General features: G+C 34.6%; 6 protein-coding genes and 6 non-coding genes across 17 annotated transcripts; 5 read left to right on the top strand and 7 right to left on the bottom strand.

Annotated features, from left to right (window-relative positions):
- Positions 1-56: 56 nt before the first annotated feature.
- On the bottom strand, positions 57-5,503 carry mogs-1 (Mannosyl-oligosaccharide glucosidase; the record flags this gene model as incomplete). Of its 3 annotated transcripts, NM_001083212.4 has the most annotated exons (9): positions 62-382; positions 432-829; positions 1,454-1,889; positions 1,936-2,455; positions 2,506-2,633; positions 2,701-3,083; positions 3,132-3,276; positions 3,319-3,549; positions 5,483-5,503. In NM_001083212.4, 9 exons carry the CDS (start codon positions 5,501-5,503, stop codon positions 254-256), a joined length of 2,391 nt encoding a protein of 796 aa, NP_001076681.1. In that variant the 3' UTR covers positions 62-253. The 3 variants fall into 3 exon arrangements, with proteins under 3 accessions (NP_001076682.1, NP_001076681.1, NP_001122771.1); NM_001083213.5 differs by lacking the exon at positions 5,483-5,503 and having other exon boundaries at positions 57-382; NM_001129299.5 differs by lacking the exon at positions 5,483-5,503 and having other exon boundaries at positions 1,936-2,464.
- Positions 4,000-4,148, top strand: F13H10.11. The gene has a single exon (NR_056602.1). It is a non-coding gene; the product is annotated as an Unclassified non-coding RNA F13H10.11 (non-coding RNA).
- On the bottom strand, positions 4,000-4,148 carry F13H10.10. Its single transcript, NR_056603.1, has one exon. It is a non-coding gene; the product is annotated as an Unclassified non-coding RNA F13H10.10 (non-coding RNA).
- Positions 4,350-5,271, top strand: F13H10.8 (the record flags this gene model as incomplete). 2 transcript variants are annotated; one of them, NM_001268597.2, is made up of 2 exons in its annotated part: positions 4,350-4,453; positions 4,743-5,271. In NM_001268597.2, the coding sequence occupies 2 exons, from the start codon at positions 4,358-4,360 to the stop codon at positions 4,887-4,889; spliced, it is 243 nt and encodes an 80-aa protein (NP_001255526.1). The 2 variants fall into 2 exon arrangements, with proteins under 2 accessions (NP_001255526.1, NP_001255527.1); NM_001268598.3 differs by lacking the exon at positions 4,350-4,453 and having other exon boundaries at positions 4,797-4,889.
- A 932-nt stretch (positions 5,504-6,435) lies between the features above and the next one.
- On the top strand, positions 6,436-9,703 carry alh-3 (10-formyltetrahydrofolate dehydrogenase). The gene is made up of 7 exons (NM_069653.9): positions 6,436-6,564; positions 6,696-6,927; positions 6,974-7,160; positions 7,212-7,817; positions 7,862-8,588; positions 8,671-9,262; positions 9,313-9,703. Exons 1-7 carry the CDS (start codon positions 6,438-6,440, stop codon positions 9,566-9,568), a joined length of 2,727 nt encoding a protein of 908 aa, NP_502054.2. The 5' UTR covers positions 6,436-6,437; the 3' UTR covers positions 9,569-9,703.
- A 142-nt stretch (positions 9,704-9,845) lies between these two features.
- Positions 9,846-9,945, bottom strand: mir-51. Its single transcript, NR_000447.2, has one exon. It is a non-coding gene; the product is annotated as a pre-microRNA mir-51 (primary transcript).
- Positions 9,946-9,963: 18 nt separating this feature from the next.
- F36H1.17 lies at positions 9,964-10,052 on the bottom strand. Its single transcript, NR_101956.1, has one exon. It is a non-coding gene; the product is annotated as an Unclassified non-coding RNA F36H1.17 (non-coding RNA).
- A 1,373-nt stretch (positions 10,053-11,425) lies between these two features.
- Positions 11,426-11,524, bottom strand: mir-53. Its single transcript, NR_000448.2, has one exon. It is a non-coding gene; the product is annotated as a pre-microRNA mir-53 (primary transcript).
- A 597-nt stretch (positions 11,525-12,121) lies between these two features.
- On the bottom strand, positions 12,122-13,261 carry hrg-5 (Heme transporter hrg-5). Its single transcript, NM_001028013.2, has 4 exons — positions 13,195-13,261; positions 12,658-12,936; positions 12,515-12,595; positions 12,122-12,467 (listed from the first exon to the last, which is right to left on the bottom strand). Exons 2-4 carry the CDS (start codon positions 12,917-12,919, stop codon positions 12,328-12,330), a joined length of 483 nt encoding a protein of 160 aa, NP_001023184.1. The 5' UTR covers positions 12,920-12,936; positions 13,195-13,261; the 3' UTR covers positions 12,122-12,327.
- Positions 13,262-13,975: 714 nt separating this feature from the next.
- Positions 13,976-14,826, bottom strand: hrg-4 (Heme transporter hrg-4; the record flags this gene model as incomplete). Of its 2 annotated transcripts, NM_001136385.2 has the most annotated exons (3): positions 13,976-14,215; positions 14,261-14,350; positions 14,570-14,826. In NM_001136385.2, 3 exons carry the CDS (start codon positions 14,823-14,825, stop codon positions 14,052-14,054), a joined length of 510 nt encoding a protein of 169 aa, NP_001129857.1. In that variant the 3' UTR covers positions 13,976-14,051. The 2 variants fall into 2 exon arrangements, with proteins under 2 accessions (NP_001129857.1, NP_001294019.1); NM_001307090.4 differs by having other exon boundaries at positions 13,994-14,350; positions 14,570-14,825.
- Positions 14,827-15,567: 741 nt separating this feature from the next.
- On the top strand, positions 15,568-15,707 carry F36H1.15. Its single transcript, NR_056606.1, has one exon. It is a non-coding gene; the product is annotated as an Unclassified non-coding RNA F36H1.15 (non-coding RNA).
- A 713-nt stretch (positions 15,708-16,420) lies between these two features.
- Positions 16,421-17,432, top strand: hrg-6 (Heme transporter hrg-6; the record flags this gene model as incomplete). Of its 2 annotated transcripts, NM_001268599.2 has the most annotated exons (4): positions 16,421-16,633; positions 16,680-16,812; positions 17,021-17,107; positions 17,154-17,432. In NM_001268599.2, 4 exons carry the CDS (start codon positions 16,529-16,531, stop codon positions 17,312-17,314), a joined length of 486 nt encoding a protein of 161 aa, NP_001255528.1. The 2 variants fall into 2 exon arrangements, with proteins under 2 accessions (NP_001255528.1, NP_001255530.1); NM_001268601.1 differs by lacking the exons at positions 16,421-16,633; positions 16,680-16,812; positions 17,021-17,107 and having other exon boundaries at positions 17,201-17,314.
- Between the last annotated feature and the right edge of the window lie 148 nt (positions 17,433-17,580).

A 17,580-nucleotide genomic window follows, 5' to 3' on the forward strand; every position in this document is an offset into this window, starting at 1 on the left:
TTTTTCAAATATTTCTGAAAACAAAACAGTTCTCGATTTCCACACAAACGGAATAATTCTTCGAAAACATAAACCCTTCATAGATAATCGATGATACACCGTATATAAATATTGGTAGAATAGAAAAATAAGCGAAATTAAATAAATACATATGAAAAAGTACCCATAAAAGACAAATAATTTTAAAATAAAAACAAGAAAGCGACTAGTCAATGGCAATAAACCGGAAAATAAATTAATCTAGATCTAAAATCTAAGTGTCCAAGTTATCACTCATAATCAAAAGGATTAGAGAAGACCATCCAGTAAATGGATGACATCCACGTCCTTCTCCAGTTCGATCGTCATAGTTTTCCCAGAGGAATCCAGTTTTTTGGAATTGCTGAAAAAATAAAATGTATTTAATCTGCCGTTACTTCCAAAGGTCTTACTGTAGCTAGATTTTTAACCAAATTTGCTCTCAGCTCGCTGAAAATGTTTTCCGCATTTTCTCGATATGGTCCAGGTTGATCAGCGTAATGTCGTAACGAGCTTAATACCATATAATTGACATTAATCCAGATATATCCACGCCAGTATGGTGGATCGTGCTCCGTGTTTCGTGCCATGTAATATGGGGAACTTCTGGATATCGAACGAAGACCATAGTTAGTCCACAAAATTTTTGGATCTCGAATTTTATCTAGCATGGACTTGAGGATTGGAGATTTCGATGGAATCAATTTGAGCATCATTGGGAACAAATTGTTATATCCAAATGCATCGCTTACAAGAGTATAACTTGGAGCTCGAGATGTGACACGTTGATACTCAAACTGCCGTGGACTACCTAAAAAATTTTTAATTTTAATAATCCATTACTGATGAAATTAAATATAATTCTTGTTGACAATGCAAGAAACTTCATTAAATTGCGAACATCCAGTTTTCAGTGTACCAGAATGAAGTCTCAGAAATTACTTTTAAAAGTCAACAACAACTTTTAGAGAAGCGCTAAACTGATTTTTTATATTGAAAATTAGGTTTTACGGATCACTCTTTGTGGACTACTATGTCGAAAAAACATGTTTAATAATGAGCAAAACAATTTAAATTTTATTTTAATTTAAATTTGTTTATGTTGATGAAAAAACATATCAATTTCTTCAAAATAGTTAAATTTTTGAGCTGTGTTTCGAAAAGTCGCAATCTTTCTTTTCCAAATATCAGAAAAACGAAAAACGACAATTTTCGATTTAAAAGAAATCGAAAACCGACACCCAAGAATAATCTGTAGAACTTTCAAAACTCAATTTTTTCAAATATTTTATATGAATTTAAAGTTTCTGAAAGTTGGTTTTGTATTTTAGAAATATCTTCTTACGATTCAATTTGGCACACTGGATTTTCGCAATTTTATGAAATTTGTTGCATTTGTATCTGTAATAAAATCGAAAAAGTAATTAAAATTTACCGGGTGTTGGAACTGGAGATAAAGCTACATCAAAACTATGCTTTCCATAATCGAAGAACCCTTGAGCTTCTTCACTCCAATGATCTTTAACAAGTGAATCAAAATTGTTTAATTCTTCCATTGCTTTTGCTGTTCTTTGATAGTCAGCATCAGTTCCATATGATTTTGCAAGTCTATTCAAAACTCGAGAAGCAAGTGCAAGCCAACATCTTAAATCTAGATGATATTCCAAATCTGATGGATGAGATGCTCGTGGAAAATCGTCTAATCCAGATGACAACGTTTTTGGATTGAGCTCAGTTTTTATGGTTTCATTGCGTCCGCGCCATCTGTATGTAGTACGAGTGGGACCAGATTGGGTAATACGAATCCAGTGAAACCATTTTTCAAGTCGTGGATACAATAACTTGAGAATTCCGGCATATCTTCCGACAGTCTGTAATAAAATGATATAGTAATTTTAGAGTATCCGTTATACTAACCTTCTCATCATTAACTAACTTATCCATTACATAGAACAGTGTCGGCGGATTCGCAACATCATTTTTCTGTGGTATAAATTCAGCTGGAACCTTGGCTTCTGCTTCCGATCCAACAATCATTTCTCTTGGAATCCATCCACTAGTATCCATTGCATTCATCCATGATGCAATAGCTTCAAGTGTCATTTTTGAATCCATTTTCCGTATCAACATTTGATGGAAACCCTCATCCCAAAGGAATCCTCGTGGGAAGAATGGTCGAGATGGAACAGCAGAGAATAATACATGTGGACCATATGGTTGTACTATTCCATTGAATAAAACTCGATTGTGTCCATACCAATATCCAACTGATCCAAGCATATTTGATAAACTGACTTTGGCCATTTTCAGTTGAGTTTTTGTGTAGTTCTTGCCAGCAAGTTGGAAGACATTCTCATACTTTTTATTGAAATTATAGGAACGAATTCGAAGAATATTGGTGAATTCTTCTGGTTTCATTCCTTTCAGTTTTTCAGTTCTGAAAGAACTAACAGAGGCTTTTTAATAATTCAATTCTACACAACTTACTGAAGAATTATATCAAATTCTGCTTGACTTCCCAAATTCAGCTGAACAGCAATGAATTTTCCCTCTTCGTCGTTGTGCTTCTCGTTAAGAATATAATTGAGTGGTTGGTTTGGAGCATTGTAAGCTTGCTGAAATTATTTATAGAAAATAGTTTTTTTTTTAATTTGGTATTTCTTATTTGGATACTCAACTAACCGTATTGTCAACTACAAAATCATGATATCTGTCAATGGGAATTTTCTCATCAGTGAGCATTACAGAATGAGAAGTTTGAAGTTTTGTGTTATCCTTTAGCCTCAAGGACATTGTGAATTTGCCAAGAAGTTCATTGTAACCATGAAAGACATCGCTCAGATGTTTGCCTAACCGGAATCGAGTTCCAATTTCTTGAGCTGATAGATATAGAATAACATTGTATCTTCTTCCCGGTGCCATATTTAGCTTCACACGTGCTGCAAATCCATTGGCATCGTTTATCCAATCGGTTTGAATTACACCTTTGTGAGCTTCTGATATATTTTGTTTTCCGAAATGACGTCCATCGGCTTCATACCAGTAATATCCAGGCAGACGATCATCTAAAAATCTATTTGTTTATCAGGAACGGTATTCCACAAAGTTCAAACCTTGATTACACCAATGCCTGATATGAGGTCTCTGAATTGTATTTGGTTGTTCGTACCACATCATTCCAAAAAGTGGGGACATTGGTGATCGAGTCCGTAATCCGAAATACATGTGTGGACGATAAGTTCCCCAGGTGTACGGAGCCTGAAAATACTAATAACAAATAGTAAGTTCACACTAACTTACATTTTCTGGATCAATGTTTGGCAAGGGAGCGACTTTTTCAAGATTTGGGTAGAGATATAGATGAAGAAGAATAAAACATCCAGCACCCAGCATGACCAGTAGAATTAGGATTAAATCCCAAGAGCAAAATGAGCACCATGGTTCTGGCTCAGCGACAGGCTCGTATCGTATAGTTGCTGATGGCCTTTCGACTTCTCTCGGCGGTCGTCGTCGTCTTGATGGTTGGTGCATCTGCAGAATAAAAAAATTATGTTTTTTCTGACACGGAATAAAAAAAAAAGAACAACAAATTGAATTCATTGTTTATACGAATTTCACAAATATTTGTCTGATAAGTTATCAATAGGGCATATTTTCTTTAATTTACTTGGTTTTGCTTACTTTTCACACAGATCTGATTAAAAATTTGTAACCTGATGAACAACATTCTGTTTAAACAAAATGTGATATTCTGTGCCGCTGACACAACACTAGGAGAGAGTACAACGTGGAACAATCTACTTAAACTTCACATAAATTGCCACCGGATTCGCGCAACTCAGAAAAAGTTTCGAAGATTGGATTTTACAAAAAAAAACACTTTAAAAAACGAACATATTAATTTTTAACAGAAAAAAAAACAAAAAAGGCTGATTTTAAATTAATTCTCAAGGGCAGTGCGGTAGAGCGCACATGCTGCTTTCAGTTTTTGTTTATTTTTCGCACCTTTTCTTTTCACGTTTTGTTTGTTTTCGGCGCTTTTTGAGTTATTATTTGCTGAAAGTTCGAGTAATCAAATCGAAAACTATTTTTTGATCCTAGATTTTAGTCGTACTTTAAACTTTTCCGGATACTTTTCGTGTTTTCAATGCATTTCCTGTGTAATCGATGCAACTGTAGAATTTTGTCATTTTCTTATCATTTTTCGCCTGATAGATGGCACCATTTGACGGTGTGTCATCTGCAATCACTGCGAATGTTATACTTTGTTTCCGTTGCTGTCTGCGCGGCAGTTATCGACTTTTTTGACACCAATTCTTGTTTTATTTCAGGTTAAACCATGTCTACGACGGCTACAGCAACCACCACCACAACAAAAGCATTCGAAAATGACTATGGGGATTTCAGCCAGTTCAACAAGGCAAAAACTGTAAAGGTAATTCAATTTTTATATTAATTAACAAATAATTATTTTGTATCTCAATTTTAATTTTGTAATACTAATAAATTATGTAACATAAACTATACAAATACAATTTGTCGTTAATATTTAAAATCAAGTGATTTGACTTAAATGTATTCCATTATTTTCTGTTAAGTTAATTTTAACCCTCTGAAGTCTCTACCGAAAAGGTGATCAGCTATTTTGTGTTTTTTTAATGCTGATTCATTTTTGCTGAGATTTTTTTTTGCTTTAACCTTCCTCTCAATGTAATTATTTCCAGCAAACGTTCGCCGAGCACGTCTATCTTCAATATCTACTAGTCTCTGGAATCTACATGCTTGAGCCTTGGGAGCAGCGTCTCTTCAACTGGGTTATCATCTTTGTGCTCACAACATTCATTTCCCTAATCACCTTCTTTGTCGTCTAATCACTCTTTTTTCTCTCAATGTGTTCTGTTTCCATGTCAACTCCTTTTACTATTTCTGAATACTCAACGTTTTCTGTGAATTTACTTTTCATTCTTCGATTTGTTGAAGATGAATTTAAACGCGGTTATTCTGTATATATCATCTTGCCTCCTCGTTCTCTCAAATAATGGTATTTATCGATTTTCTGTAGTTAAATATTAAACATAACGATGTTGCGTTATCACAAAAGCTTACATGTGTATAGTATAATGACACTGCTGTTGGAAGTGTCATTCAATTATGAACTTCTTTCGACGCTAAATTTTTATACAATTTTTTACAACTAAATACTTTTGGCGAGTTACGAAAATTCTAGATCTTAAATAAAACAAGAACATGCAATTTTGCCTCACAAAACAGCAACAAATTTCGACGACAGTTGGTGAATTTGTTTCTTTCCTGATTTTCTGAACTTTTTGACTCGTTTTTCTTTGATGTTCGATAAGAATGCAACATCAAAGAGTAATTTTCAAATTGCACGAGGTAGAAATCATCGAATTAACCAATTTCATTCCTTTTAAAACGTGATTCTCCAAAAATGTACCAATTTTACCTCTTCATGTTCCCTGTGCATCTAATCTTTGCCGCACGCGAAAAAAAACGCTTTCTGATGTCGTAAACAGTTCGGATGTGGTCAGAATCGCCCATCGAATAATGTTCCTATTGCCACGTGATAACATCATTTCGGCTGAGTGGCGAGAAGTCGAAGATAACAGAAACAGAACGCGTTGTTTATCGGTCATCTCTTCGTTGGCGATCGCAACGCAAAATGGATTTATTTTCAATTGTTTGTCACTGCTTATTTCTAAAGGTTTTAGGTTTTCAATCACCTGAAAACAAAAACTTATTCTATTTTCTATAATTTAAAAAAACTGGTAGAATTTCAAAAAATTAGCAGAAATCCTACGATTTAAAAAAGAGGGGCGCATTTATGCGGAATGGTCTCGCCACGCGTTGCAAATGAATTCAAAAAATGTTGTGTGCGCCTTTAGGATTACTGTAGAGATTTTGCTTCATCGACTTTTCTTGTTTTCTCCATTTTCCTCGTTTTCGAAACATTTATATAGCCTAAAGAACATGAATAGGATACAAAAAATTCAGAAAATGGGTAAAGAAATAGACAAAGACAGCATTCAAAGAATTTTCTGCATTTTATGTGTTCAATTTATGTTTATCACGCAAAATGAACGTTTCGAAAAAGAAAAAACACAGTATATTTACTGAATTGATAAATACAGTTTTTCTTCATACTTTTAAATTTAAAGTTATGGCTCCACGAATTCATAAATTCTAACTGAAATTCATGTTCTGAATAAACCCCCGATATTTAGTTATCTCAAACATTCATAATTAGACCTTTGAACCGTGTTTCTTCTTCTCATCTTGTGAAAAGGTGTGACAGAAAAGCTGGTCAGTCTAGTTTTGTTCATTAATTTTCATTTCCTCGTACGCTCGCACTTCCTTTTCAATATTCATTTCCTATTTTTCAAGTACATTTATTTTCAGCCATGAAAATTGCAATCATTGGTCAGTCGGCATTTGGTGTCGATGTTTACAAGGAGTTACGCAAGAATGGACACGAGATTGTTGTAGTCTTCACTATCCCAGATAAAAATGGAAGAGAAGATCTATTGGGTACGTTTAAAAATAGTTTTATCACACTACTTTCATTTTTGCTGTGGTCTGATTTTTGAACCCAATTCTCTACGAACCACAACTCGTGATCACTTTTAAAAAACATTATAATTTTTGCAATTCGTTTACAGCCGTCGAGGCTGCCAAAGATGGTGTCCCAGTTCAAAAACCATCTCGTTGGCGTAAGAAGAACCCTGAAACTGGAAAATTCGAAACTCTTCCGGAAATGCTTGAACTTTACAAATCGTTTGGAGCTGAACTCAACGTTTTGCCATTCTGCACTCAATTCATCCCACTAGAAATCACTGAAGCGCCGGCTAAGAAGAGCATTATCTATCATCCAAGTATTCTACCAAAGCACAGGTTTTCAGCTGAAAATGTTAATTTACTATAAATTTCAATTTTTCAGGGGAGCTTCTGCCATCAATTGGACTCTTATTGAAGGTGATGAGGAAGCTGGATTATCGATCTTCTGGGCTGATGATGGTCTTGATACTGGACCAATTTTGTTGCAAAAGAAATGCAAAGTTGAAGAGAATGATACATTGAACACTTTATATAAAAGATTCCTGTATCCAGCTGGAGTAGCTGCTGTTGTAAGTCTAGGAGTTGTACAATTCGGAGTATAATTAAATCTAAATTTTTAGGCAGAATCAGTAGAACTCATTGCTACTGGAAAAGCTCCAAGAATTGTACAGCCAGAAGAGGGAGCATCTTATGAACCATATATTACCACAAAACCAGAATTGGCTCAAATAGATTGGTCGAAGACTCAGCGTCAACTTCATAATTTTATTCGTGGAAATGACAAAGTTCCTGGAGCATGGGCTGTTTTGAACGGAGAAAAAGTTTCATTTTTCGGTTCAAAGTTGTGGAAGCCAAAGAAGCTTCCAGATGATGCTGTAGAAGTTTTCGTTTCAGAAGTTCCAGGAGGAAAAGTTTTAGTTGAAGATCGTGGATTGCTCCTTCCAGGATCAGACGGTAGATGGGTTATTGTAGATACAGTGAAGATTGGTACAAAAACTGTCCCAGCTTCTAAATATGGACAGGGAGCTGATCAAGTTCAAGAACTTGTATTAACCGACGAAGAAAAGAGTACTGTAGCTAAGCTGAAGAAAATTTGGACCGGAATTCTGAAGACTCAAGTTTCAAGTGACACTGATTTCTTCGAAAGTGGTGCAAGTTCTGCTGATGTTACTCGTCTTGTGGAGGAGATCAAGTTCAATACTGGAGCTGAGCTTGAATCAGGACAAGTGAGCTTTTATGAAAGTATTCTAAAAATTCAAATGTGTTACAGATCTATGCCGGGCCAACTCTTGGTGAAAACATCGACATTGTGATCCGTAATCTTCGTGGTGAAGGTGGAATCTCTGTAACTTACGATCCAATTGTATTGAATGTTAACAATATGGAATTGAAATTCCCACATGACCAATTCATTGATGGAAAATTTGTTGGTTCATCAGATGGACGCACTTTTAAAACAATTAACCCAGCAACTGAAAAGCCAATTTGTGAACTTCCTTTGGCTACTGTAGCTGATGTCGATCGTGCTGTTCGTGCAGCAAAGAAAGCTTTTGAACGTGGAGAATGGCGTCAAATGTCTGCCCGTGAACGTGGAAAGAGACTTTACAAACTCGCTGAACTCATGGAAGAACACAAAGAAGAGCTCGCAACACTAGAGTCCCTAGATGCTGGAGCAGTATATACGTTGGCTCTAAAGACTCACGTTGGAATGTCTATTGATGTGTGGAGATACTTTGCTGGATGGTGTGATAAGATTCAAGGAAAAACTATTCCAATTTCTAATGCTCGTCCAAATAAGAATCTATGTTTGACACTTCGTGAACCAATTGGAGTTGTTGGACTCATTACTCCATGGAATTATCCATTAATGATGTTATCGTGGAAGATGGCTGCTTGCCTTGCTGCGGGTAACACAGTTGTTCACAAACCAGCTCAAGTAACTCCACTCACAGCTCTTAAATTTGCTGAGCTATCTGTTCTTGCTGGAATCCCACCTGGCAAGTTTTTTTTCAAGTGAATTGTAATTTGTTTTCATATCGAATAAATTTTCAGCAAAAATTAAATTAATTGAAATTTCAGGTGTTATCAATATTGTAACTGGATCTGGATCCCTTGTTGGTAATCGTCTTACTGCTCATCCAGATGTTCGAAAGATTGGATTCACTGGTTCCACTGAAATTGGAGCAACTGTCATGGAATCTTGTGCCAAATCGAATATCAAGAAGGTTTCCCTGGAACTTGGAGGCAAATCCCCACTGATAATTTTCGCAGATGCTGATCTAGAAAAAGCTGTGAAACAAGCGTGTGGAGCAGTTTTCTTCAATAAAGGAGAGAACTGTATTGCTGCTGGGCGTGTTTTTATTGCAAAATCGATTCATGATGATTTCGTGAAGAAGCTTGTCGAGGAAGCTAAACAATATCAAATTGGAGATCCTCTCGATAGATCAACTGCTCACGGTCCACAGAATCATTTAGCACATCTTAATAAGCTAGTCGAGTATGTGGAGAAGGCTGTAGCTGGCGGAGCTAAAGTTGAAGTCGGTGGAAAACGTTTAGAAAGAGAAGGACTCTATTTCCCACCAACGATTCTGTCGAATATTGACGATGAAAACTTTGCTGCAAGTGAAGAATCATTCGGACCAATCATGTGTGTATCCAGTTTTGATGACGAGTAAGAATTATTTTGTATTTAGGAAAAAACTAATTGATATTCATTTCCAGTGACATCGAAGATGTACTCCGTAGAGCCAATGACACAGAATTCGGACTTGCTGCTGGAGTTTTTACCCGTGACTCGTCGAAATCACTTCGTGTTGCTGAAGCTCTTCACGCTGGAACAGTCTTCGTTAATACTTATCAGAAAACTGATGTGGCAGCTCCATTCGGTGGATTCAAGCAATCTGGATTCGGAAAAGATATGGGAGAAGAAGCTTTGAATGAATATCTGGTTACCAAAACAATTACCATTGAGTATTAATTGAGTGATGCCTTTTCTGTGAATAATTAGTTTGTAGTTTTCTTTTTAATATTACTTGAGGGATTTATTTTTAATTTGTGATATGATTTTATTTGCATGTGATATTCCTACTTTTCTATAAAAATTAATGTATTCTTCCAAGTATTACTAAACGCATGTCAGAAGTTTGAAAAGTGAAGTTCTGCATGAAGAATTGAAAACTAAAATTGCAATAATAATATTAGGAATTAATTCTGAACCACCCACGCGCAAAGATTTTGTTTGCTCCCAGAGCCCCAGCTTCATGACCCTACTCGCCGTGCACCTGTACCTGCTTCCATGTTCACTTTTTGACCAGTAACATGGATAGGAGCTACGGGTAGACGGACTTTTCGGACAAGTGAGCAGGCAAATGTTGGTGACACAAAAGTGCACCGGTGGTGTCGAACCTGGGAGTATAAGAATGAAAGGCCCGCACACAACCGAGTACACCATGAGTGCCACCATTGAAGATAGGGTGAAGGGTGTATTAGTGTGCGCGGACGTTCGTCCGTCCCCTTTCCGCGCGTATAATTTTCGAGGGGTCCTCGATTAGTAATAACTCGCATAATGGCCATTTGGTTGCCCGTGGTGTTAGGACGCGATTGGCAACGAACCAACTAACGACGGCACATATCGGGTGGTTAAGAGACACAGACACTTCTTTTCTCTAGATTCACTGCGGTTGAGTTTTTATGAAACGGATGATGCGAAATATTTCTTCAAACTTTCTTCAACTTTCTTCAAACTTTCTTCAAACGGAGGATTATATGAAAATGGAAATTGTAAAATCCTTTTAAAATTAAATGAAAAAACCAAAAACTGACCAAATGTGAAATATGGTGCAAATTGAAAATGTTCGACTTCACACTCCAGAATAAAGGGTTTTGCTTGAATTTACATAGAACAAAAGCATGTAAAATATTCCAAATTTAGTAAGATACATATGGCGATTTGTCAAATCAACCTGACAGTACGACACCGATTGGAAACAAAAGACTTGAGCTTCAAATGAATAGTTATATGGAAATACATTCGCCCAGTAACCTCATTCTAGAATATTCTATCAACAATTTGGTCGTCAAATAGGATGTATGCGGAATATGAGTCTGCACTCTATGATGTCCTTCAAAACAACATAATTTACGCCATGGAGGCTCTTCAGTGTAGTTATAATGTCTTGGATCACAAAATGAATATTGAACTAACTCTAAGTTGTATATAAAACTCAAAATAAATAAATACCCAACCCAACTTTTATTCTCAAATGATATCAAATTTGGTTGTGATAAAGTTAAAAGTCGCTGAAAAACCGAATAACTGACCAATTTTGATGCATCTCTATGCTTTTGTAAACTAGTGAAATGTTTGCAGATTAATGTTATCCTATTTGGGAAACGATATATAATTCTAAAAAGCATTGCTTGATAATTTTCAGAATTAGAAGTGGTCCAAAACATACGGTTGTGAAAGGAAAGAAAAGCTTTCAGTGCCTTTTCAAAACCGAAGTTAAATAACGTTCTTTTGAAATTTTCTATTTGTATTCGAGAAAATATTACAAAAACAACAATCCCGAATGTGTTCCTTCTTTCGCTTAAATTCAATGAGAAATAAGACACGAAAATTCTATAACAACGGTGAAGCCGTTTTATTCAAATTGTTCATATTCTTCATGGAAACGATTTCCTCAGAATCTACCAGTCAATCTCAACGTATATTTCAATCTCAACGTTAAATTGTTTGAGTGATTTTTTAATTTACATGTTTTCTTTTTCAAAAATATTGTCAACCTCTAAAATTTTTAATTTTATTCTTTACAATTTCCTGGAAAACTGAAAAAAATTCCGACTACAATGACTGGCGACCCATATATTGTGCCGTGATTGAGCTTTGAAGTCAAGCACGGAAACAAATGTACGGGTGGACTGTCAGAATCGGGAGAAATTTATAATAATAGAGAGAGAGAGAGAGATAGGAATAATGTAGAGTAACGAGACGAATGATGTCGAGTTGTCCACAACTGCAAACCAAGAGGACGATGAGAAACCGAGACAGCCGTAGGAACATTCTCGACGAACGGAACGAGAGAGCAATGTAGACAAAGATACGCAGAGAATGCCGTTGACCGTCAATGAGAGACTGGCTCTAACTGAAGAGACGTAGATGTGTTGATCCTATTGAGGGGCAGTAGGGATCATGAATGTTAAATATGGAGTATGGAACTGAACCGAGGGACTATCATCAATAAGATTTGACTGGCATAATTAGAATCAAATCTCAATATATCTAGAACAATCCTAATAATCCTAGATGTTAAGTTGTGGAGGGACAACTTGTGAAAGCAATAATCCCATTTCTTCATGGTGACCTCAAAAGTCGCCGACCAAAACGACGTTTTAGTGATTTCTATTGCAATCCAAAATCATTCACCCAAAACCAACAACACGAGAGTAAAGTAGACATAGATCTACGACGGGCTGCCCAGATTGTGAGATTCAAGGGCAATGTATATTGCAGTTGCAAAGGGGCCGGAGAAAACATTTTTATGAAAATGAATATTGGAAACGGAAGAGAATAAAAAAAGAAAATCATGTTTCTCACGAAAAATCGTTGTTTTTCAATAATTATAATTGGAGTTGAACAGAGTATGTATGTCTTAGTGACATTACTAGTTACATGACAGTACACTAGGAAAGTTGCAAAAAACAAGAGATCTATAGTTATTTGAAATACTGGAAAAATTAGGCGTCTTCAACAATTTCTGACTTAAGGATCCGTTTTTGATTTGAATAATTTCGTGCCAAAAGTGCATTTTGCCACGTGTACTTTGTGATTGCTGTTGCCCAAAGACCGGTGAACCACAAATTCTCACCGTACAAATCTGAAATTTATTGTATTACTTAAGCAGTACTACTAATGGCTACAAACTTGTGAATTCAATTTCTGTAACACCAGCAATAATGAAGCAAACAACAAAACATCCTAGAGCAAGAAATCCAAGAGTTATGTCTGAAAATAAGTCAAGCCTCTTTGGATTTTTTAAACCGTACTTGAGCATTGTCAGAACTCACCGATCCACATAATCCATTTGAAAGTACTATACTTCCAGTGAGTTATCGTATTTTTCTTTTCTGCTAAGAACATTTGTAATGTGTGACAAGCCACCAAAGTTACCATTGCTGTTAGAGTTAAAGCTGACCAATTATGAAATTGTATTGCATATGACAGAATATTTGAAAATCCAATCAAAATGTCTAGTATTGTGAGAGCAATTCGAGTATTAACATGACAGAATAGAGTGCAGCAACGTGAAGAAGATATTTTTGATGACATTATGAAGAAGTTATGATCTAAAAGTTATGATCTCGATTCTAAATATCATTTAAAATATATAAAACATATATACGCATTTGAATAGTTTTTAATCAAATGATTACTTTAATTCCAGTTAAGCTTTTTATTTCAAAATTTGCTTCTACGTATCCAGTTTAGGGTCTAGAAAACAACTATACGTAAATAAGTGGCCAAACTAGTGGAAAAAGTTTCTAGGCAAACATTTGAACAGAATAATGTTGTCAAAAAGTTGCAAAACTTTTGGAAAATGTTACCTTGAAGTGCAATGATCTCTCAAAAATTTACACTATTCTGTTTAACCGTAAATCGTGAAAATGTACCCGCCAAATATTTCCAAGTTAAACATTTCCCAGGTTTATATATCAGTTTCTGCACAAAAAGTGACACACCGTGTTGATTTTAGTGAACCCGGAAAGCATGGTTAAAACACGTGGGCTCCACTTAAAACTACAAATATGAAGTGATGAAAACCATTGAAATCAAATATTGAAGTCTTAGATACTGATCATTGTATTTACAAATGAAATGGTTGGTTTACTGGTCAGCTACAAAGAGCATTGACATCGAATTGATCGGGAATTGAGTGAAGTGGTTTGATAAGAAGTATAGGATGTCAGAATTTATTTCAGACTTGTTGCGGTGTATTGCAATTATTTTTGGCAAGTTTGAAAAATTGCACCATATTATTGAGCGTACTTTAAGTATTTTCTCACTTCTACAAAAAGTTCTTGAAAAATTTGAAAAAAAAACATTCATTTTGTTTTATTCTGTGTTTTTTCTTTAAACTTTAATATTATTTTTGCAAAAGATCATTGTGGCATATACCGATTTTGGAATACCTTCTTAGTTGCAAAGCTATTAGCGGATACTCATTTTTGCAACACTCCTTTTCAAAAATGGAGCAGAGCTACTGTCTACCAGTAAAAGAAAAACGGCTCGACAGCTTTTTAGTAGCTACAAATGCTATTTTTTTCAATAACTTTCTTTAACTAAAACTTTCTTTTAAAAAAACTAGTTTAGAAAAAATACAAAAAAAAAACAAATTCTTTCAAAAAAAAAAACACACTTATTAAAATGAGATCATCCAGAAAACAAAATAAAACAAGATAAATTAACTTTTAATGACTTCAACATCGTCATCATCAATGTCTCCATCTTCGGAAGCTGTTCCAATTTTGTTGAGGTATTTTCTGGCAAAGAATGCATTTTGCCAAGTCCATTTAGTGATCACAAGACTCCATGATCCAGTAAACCAAAGATTCTCTCCATACATTGCTGCGAATTTGGAAAAGTAAATTGAACATTTGAAAAGTGACCAACCTTGGATAGATCCTGCACCCTGATGAGTGATTCCTGCAATAATGTAGCAAACAAGGCAGCCGAGAAGTCCGAGAAGACCAATAAATACGTCTGAAACAGTTAACACGATGCAAATTAATGTATTTAGAACACATTGTATATCCTCACTAATTCAAAAAAAAATTGCATAAAGCAATCTATGTCCCATTCTACAGTTGTTATTAAAAAATCATCTAAAGCCAAATTGCAATCAATTAGAATTCAGATTGTGTACGCAAAATCTTGATTATCAATTGATGCATGTAATTTATCAACTATTAGAGTACTCACTTGGCCATATCATCAACTGAAAAGTACTACTCTTCCAGTTAACAATTGTATTTTTCTTCAAAGCCCAATACAAATACAATGTTTCACACGCAAAAAGTGTAGCAATAGCAGTTGTTGCTGTGGCTGACCAATTATGAAATTTGATTGCATATGTTAAAATTGCAGATATTCCAAAAACAATTCCAAATATTGTCCATCCAATTCGAACGTTTATATGACAAATCAGTTGACAGAATCCTCGATTTTCAGCAGTCATTCTGTAATTCACGTGTTCTTTTTTTGCAGAGCCTCGTGTTGAGGAAGTGCATTTCGAAAATTCAACAAAAAAAATATGCCAATAGTATTTAATCACAAGGAATGCGTGGGTCATGACTCATTTTTGTTTGATTTATTTTTAGCGTTCTGTTTTCAGTACTGAAGCAATTCTTTTTAGTAATTATTTGTTTTTTTGATAAGAAAATGTAAGTTTCTAACATTTGAATTTGTTATTATTTTGAAATTAACGTTTAGTATCAGATGGCAAAGTTACTATTCAAGTGTAAAACTATTTTAATACCGGTAATATGCGGCTTTCATCTCAAATAGGTTTGCTAAAACATGAAATAGTTTGCGATTTCTTTAAAGCTTTTGAACGACATACAGTTTAGAGACCTGGCTAGTATAAACTTCTGCATCCGAACCTAGTTCCTCCGAGCTGAGGAATCTCTAGAAAACGAAATGTTCTTCAACAAAATTTTTCGAAAATGTAACATTTCATTTGGTGCGAGACTGTCTAAATGTACATATCTACCAAATCTTTAAATTTGCTATTTTCTTTCAAATAGTACTGATTCCAAGATCGAAATTTTATGATATTTGTTCAATTCTCGCACCAAGTTTAATATGCTACATTCATTTTGATAAGCACAAAGGAGGTGTGTTGGTAGGTGCTACGAACATAATAAGCGAGCGAAAATCATTTGAAAATCAGAAAACCGAGAGAAAATCGTAAAAGTTCGAAGTGAATAAAGCGGGAGTTTTATTCCAAATGAACTCAATTCAACATTTTCATTTAACCACGAATTTCCATTTTTCTTGATAATAATTCAGTTCGTTATCGTTGACATTTTCCTATTTCTTTTCAAATTTCGAGGTTACATCATATAACTTGATCTGATTTTTCTTCAGTGCTGAAGTTTTTTATTGTTTATCAATGTATGATTTGTGTGTACTTCTGAAAATGAGCACAATGGGTTGAAGGATTTATTGGGAATAAAATTTGTCTAAAAAAGTATCGTCAGTGGAGATATTTTCTACTTTGTACTATAAGTCCAACGTAACCAAATATCATAATAAAAAACCAAACGATTTTTAGATTTTTAGATTTTTTTAAATGTTTATTAACTTTTTGGTAAATTTCCAAGTTTTCAAAAACTTGGTATTTACTTATTTTAGCAACATAGGAATCGTTTTTATATTTTCCCAACTAGTGCATCTTTTTTACGTTAAGAATGCGTTGCATTTGAGAATCTTAAAGTGTTTGAACCTTTATAACCAAACTATTAAGAGCACTAATAAAATTATGGTTTCATATAATGATTTTATTGATAGACAAATTTGGCAAATTGGTGTTATGATTTTTCTGAGTGATACATCTCGATGTCGGAAATTGTAGAATAAACACTTACTTCTAAATAAGATACAAATTCATATTATTTAATTTGCATATTTTTAGTGGTCTCTCATTAAAAACGTAAATAAGATTTATGAAATTGAAGCTAATTGCTCCTTTTTTTATTTACAATATGTAAAATCTCTCGAATTAAAATAGTCAATCTATTTGTTTTTTGCATAATTATGTTAGACGCTTTTTTTCAGACCAATTCATAACTTCTTATACTTTCAATTTTTTGGATCTTCAAAACTGTTTTCATTTTTTTTTCACCGTAACTAAAATTATTGGGTTTATATTAGATGGAAATGCGCTGGTCTTTGTGTTGTCACATAAACGTTCGAATCGCCTATACAATTTGTGGAATTATTATTGGATTGTTCTGGGCATGTGTCTACATTTTTGCTTGGAAGGTATATTGATTGGGTCCGGTAATAACTGATATCTGAATATCTACAGAACTGGGTTGCACTTGCCGCGTGTCTCACTGCCACTGCATTTGCTTTTGAAACATTTTATTTTTACTTATCAGTAAAAAGAGATACAATCCTGAATTGGAAGTCTCAAACTTTTCAAGTTCTTTTTTGGATAAGTGAGTTATTCTTGTTGGAGATTTTTTAAAAGTACAACCAACAACCTAAATAGGCAGTATAAGTAGAAAAAGAGAAATTGTTTTGTAGCTTTCTTTGGAGCTAAATTTAAAACAAATTCATAATTAAAATCTGAAACATTGTGCATGTACTGTAACTTTTAAGCGTAGGCAAAACTTTATGAATATAATAATATTCTAAAAATTCCAGATTTGATTGTTGGTTTTTTATCAATTGGAGGAATGATAACTGCAATTGTGCTGGCTGCTACTAAACATCAAGGAGTATCAAATAAAGGTCACAAATACTATAAATTCCAAATAAAAAACATTTGAATTTCCAGATCAACATGGTTTAAATTGGTGGTCGACTGCCACATGGTTTCTTGTTATGCTTAAATGGACATGGCAAAACGCATTTATCGCCAGATATTATGGAAAGCTGCTGACGAAGTCAATTATTCACCCAGAGGAGCCAGATGATCCATCAACTTGGAAGTTTTAGAATGTTGATTTAGTTTTACATTTCGTGTGAAATAATTATGGGTATTATTAATGAAGTACATTTTTGTAATTGTTTTTGACTGATTTCTGTTGTGTACTATAAATGCTAATCTGTCAGGACTCGTTAGTTAGAGTGGAGATTCACAGAAGAAACTAAAACCTAATGAGACCCCAGAATACTGCCGGTATTCTGTCAGGACTCATTAGGTAGAGAGGAGATTCACAGAAGAAACTAAAACCTACTGAGACCCCAGAATACTGCCGGTA

Source organism: Caenorhabditis elegans, chromosome IV, assembly GCF_000002985.6.
Source record: "Caenorhabditis elegans chromosome IV".
NCBI lineage: Eukaryota > Metazoa > Nematoda > Chromadorea > Rhabditida > Rhabditidae > Caenorhabditis > Caenorhabditis elegans.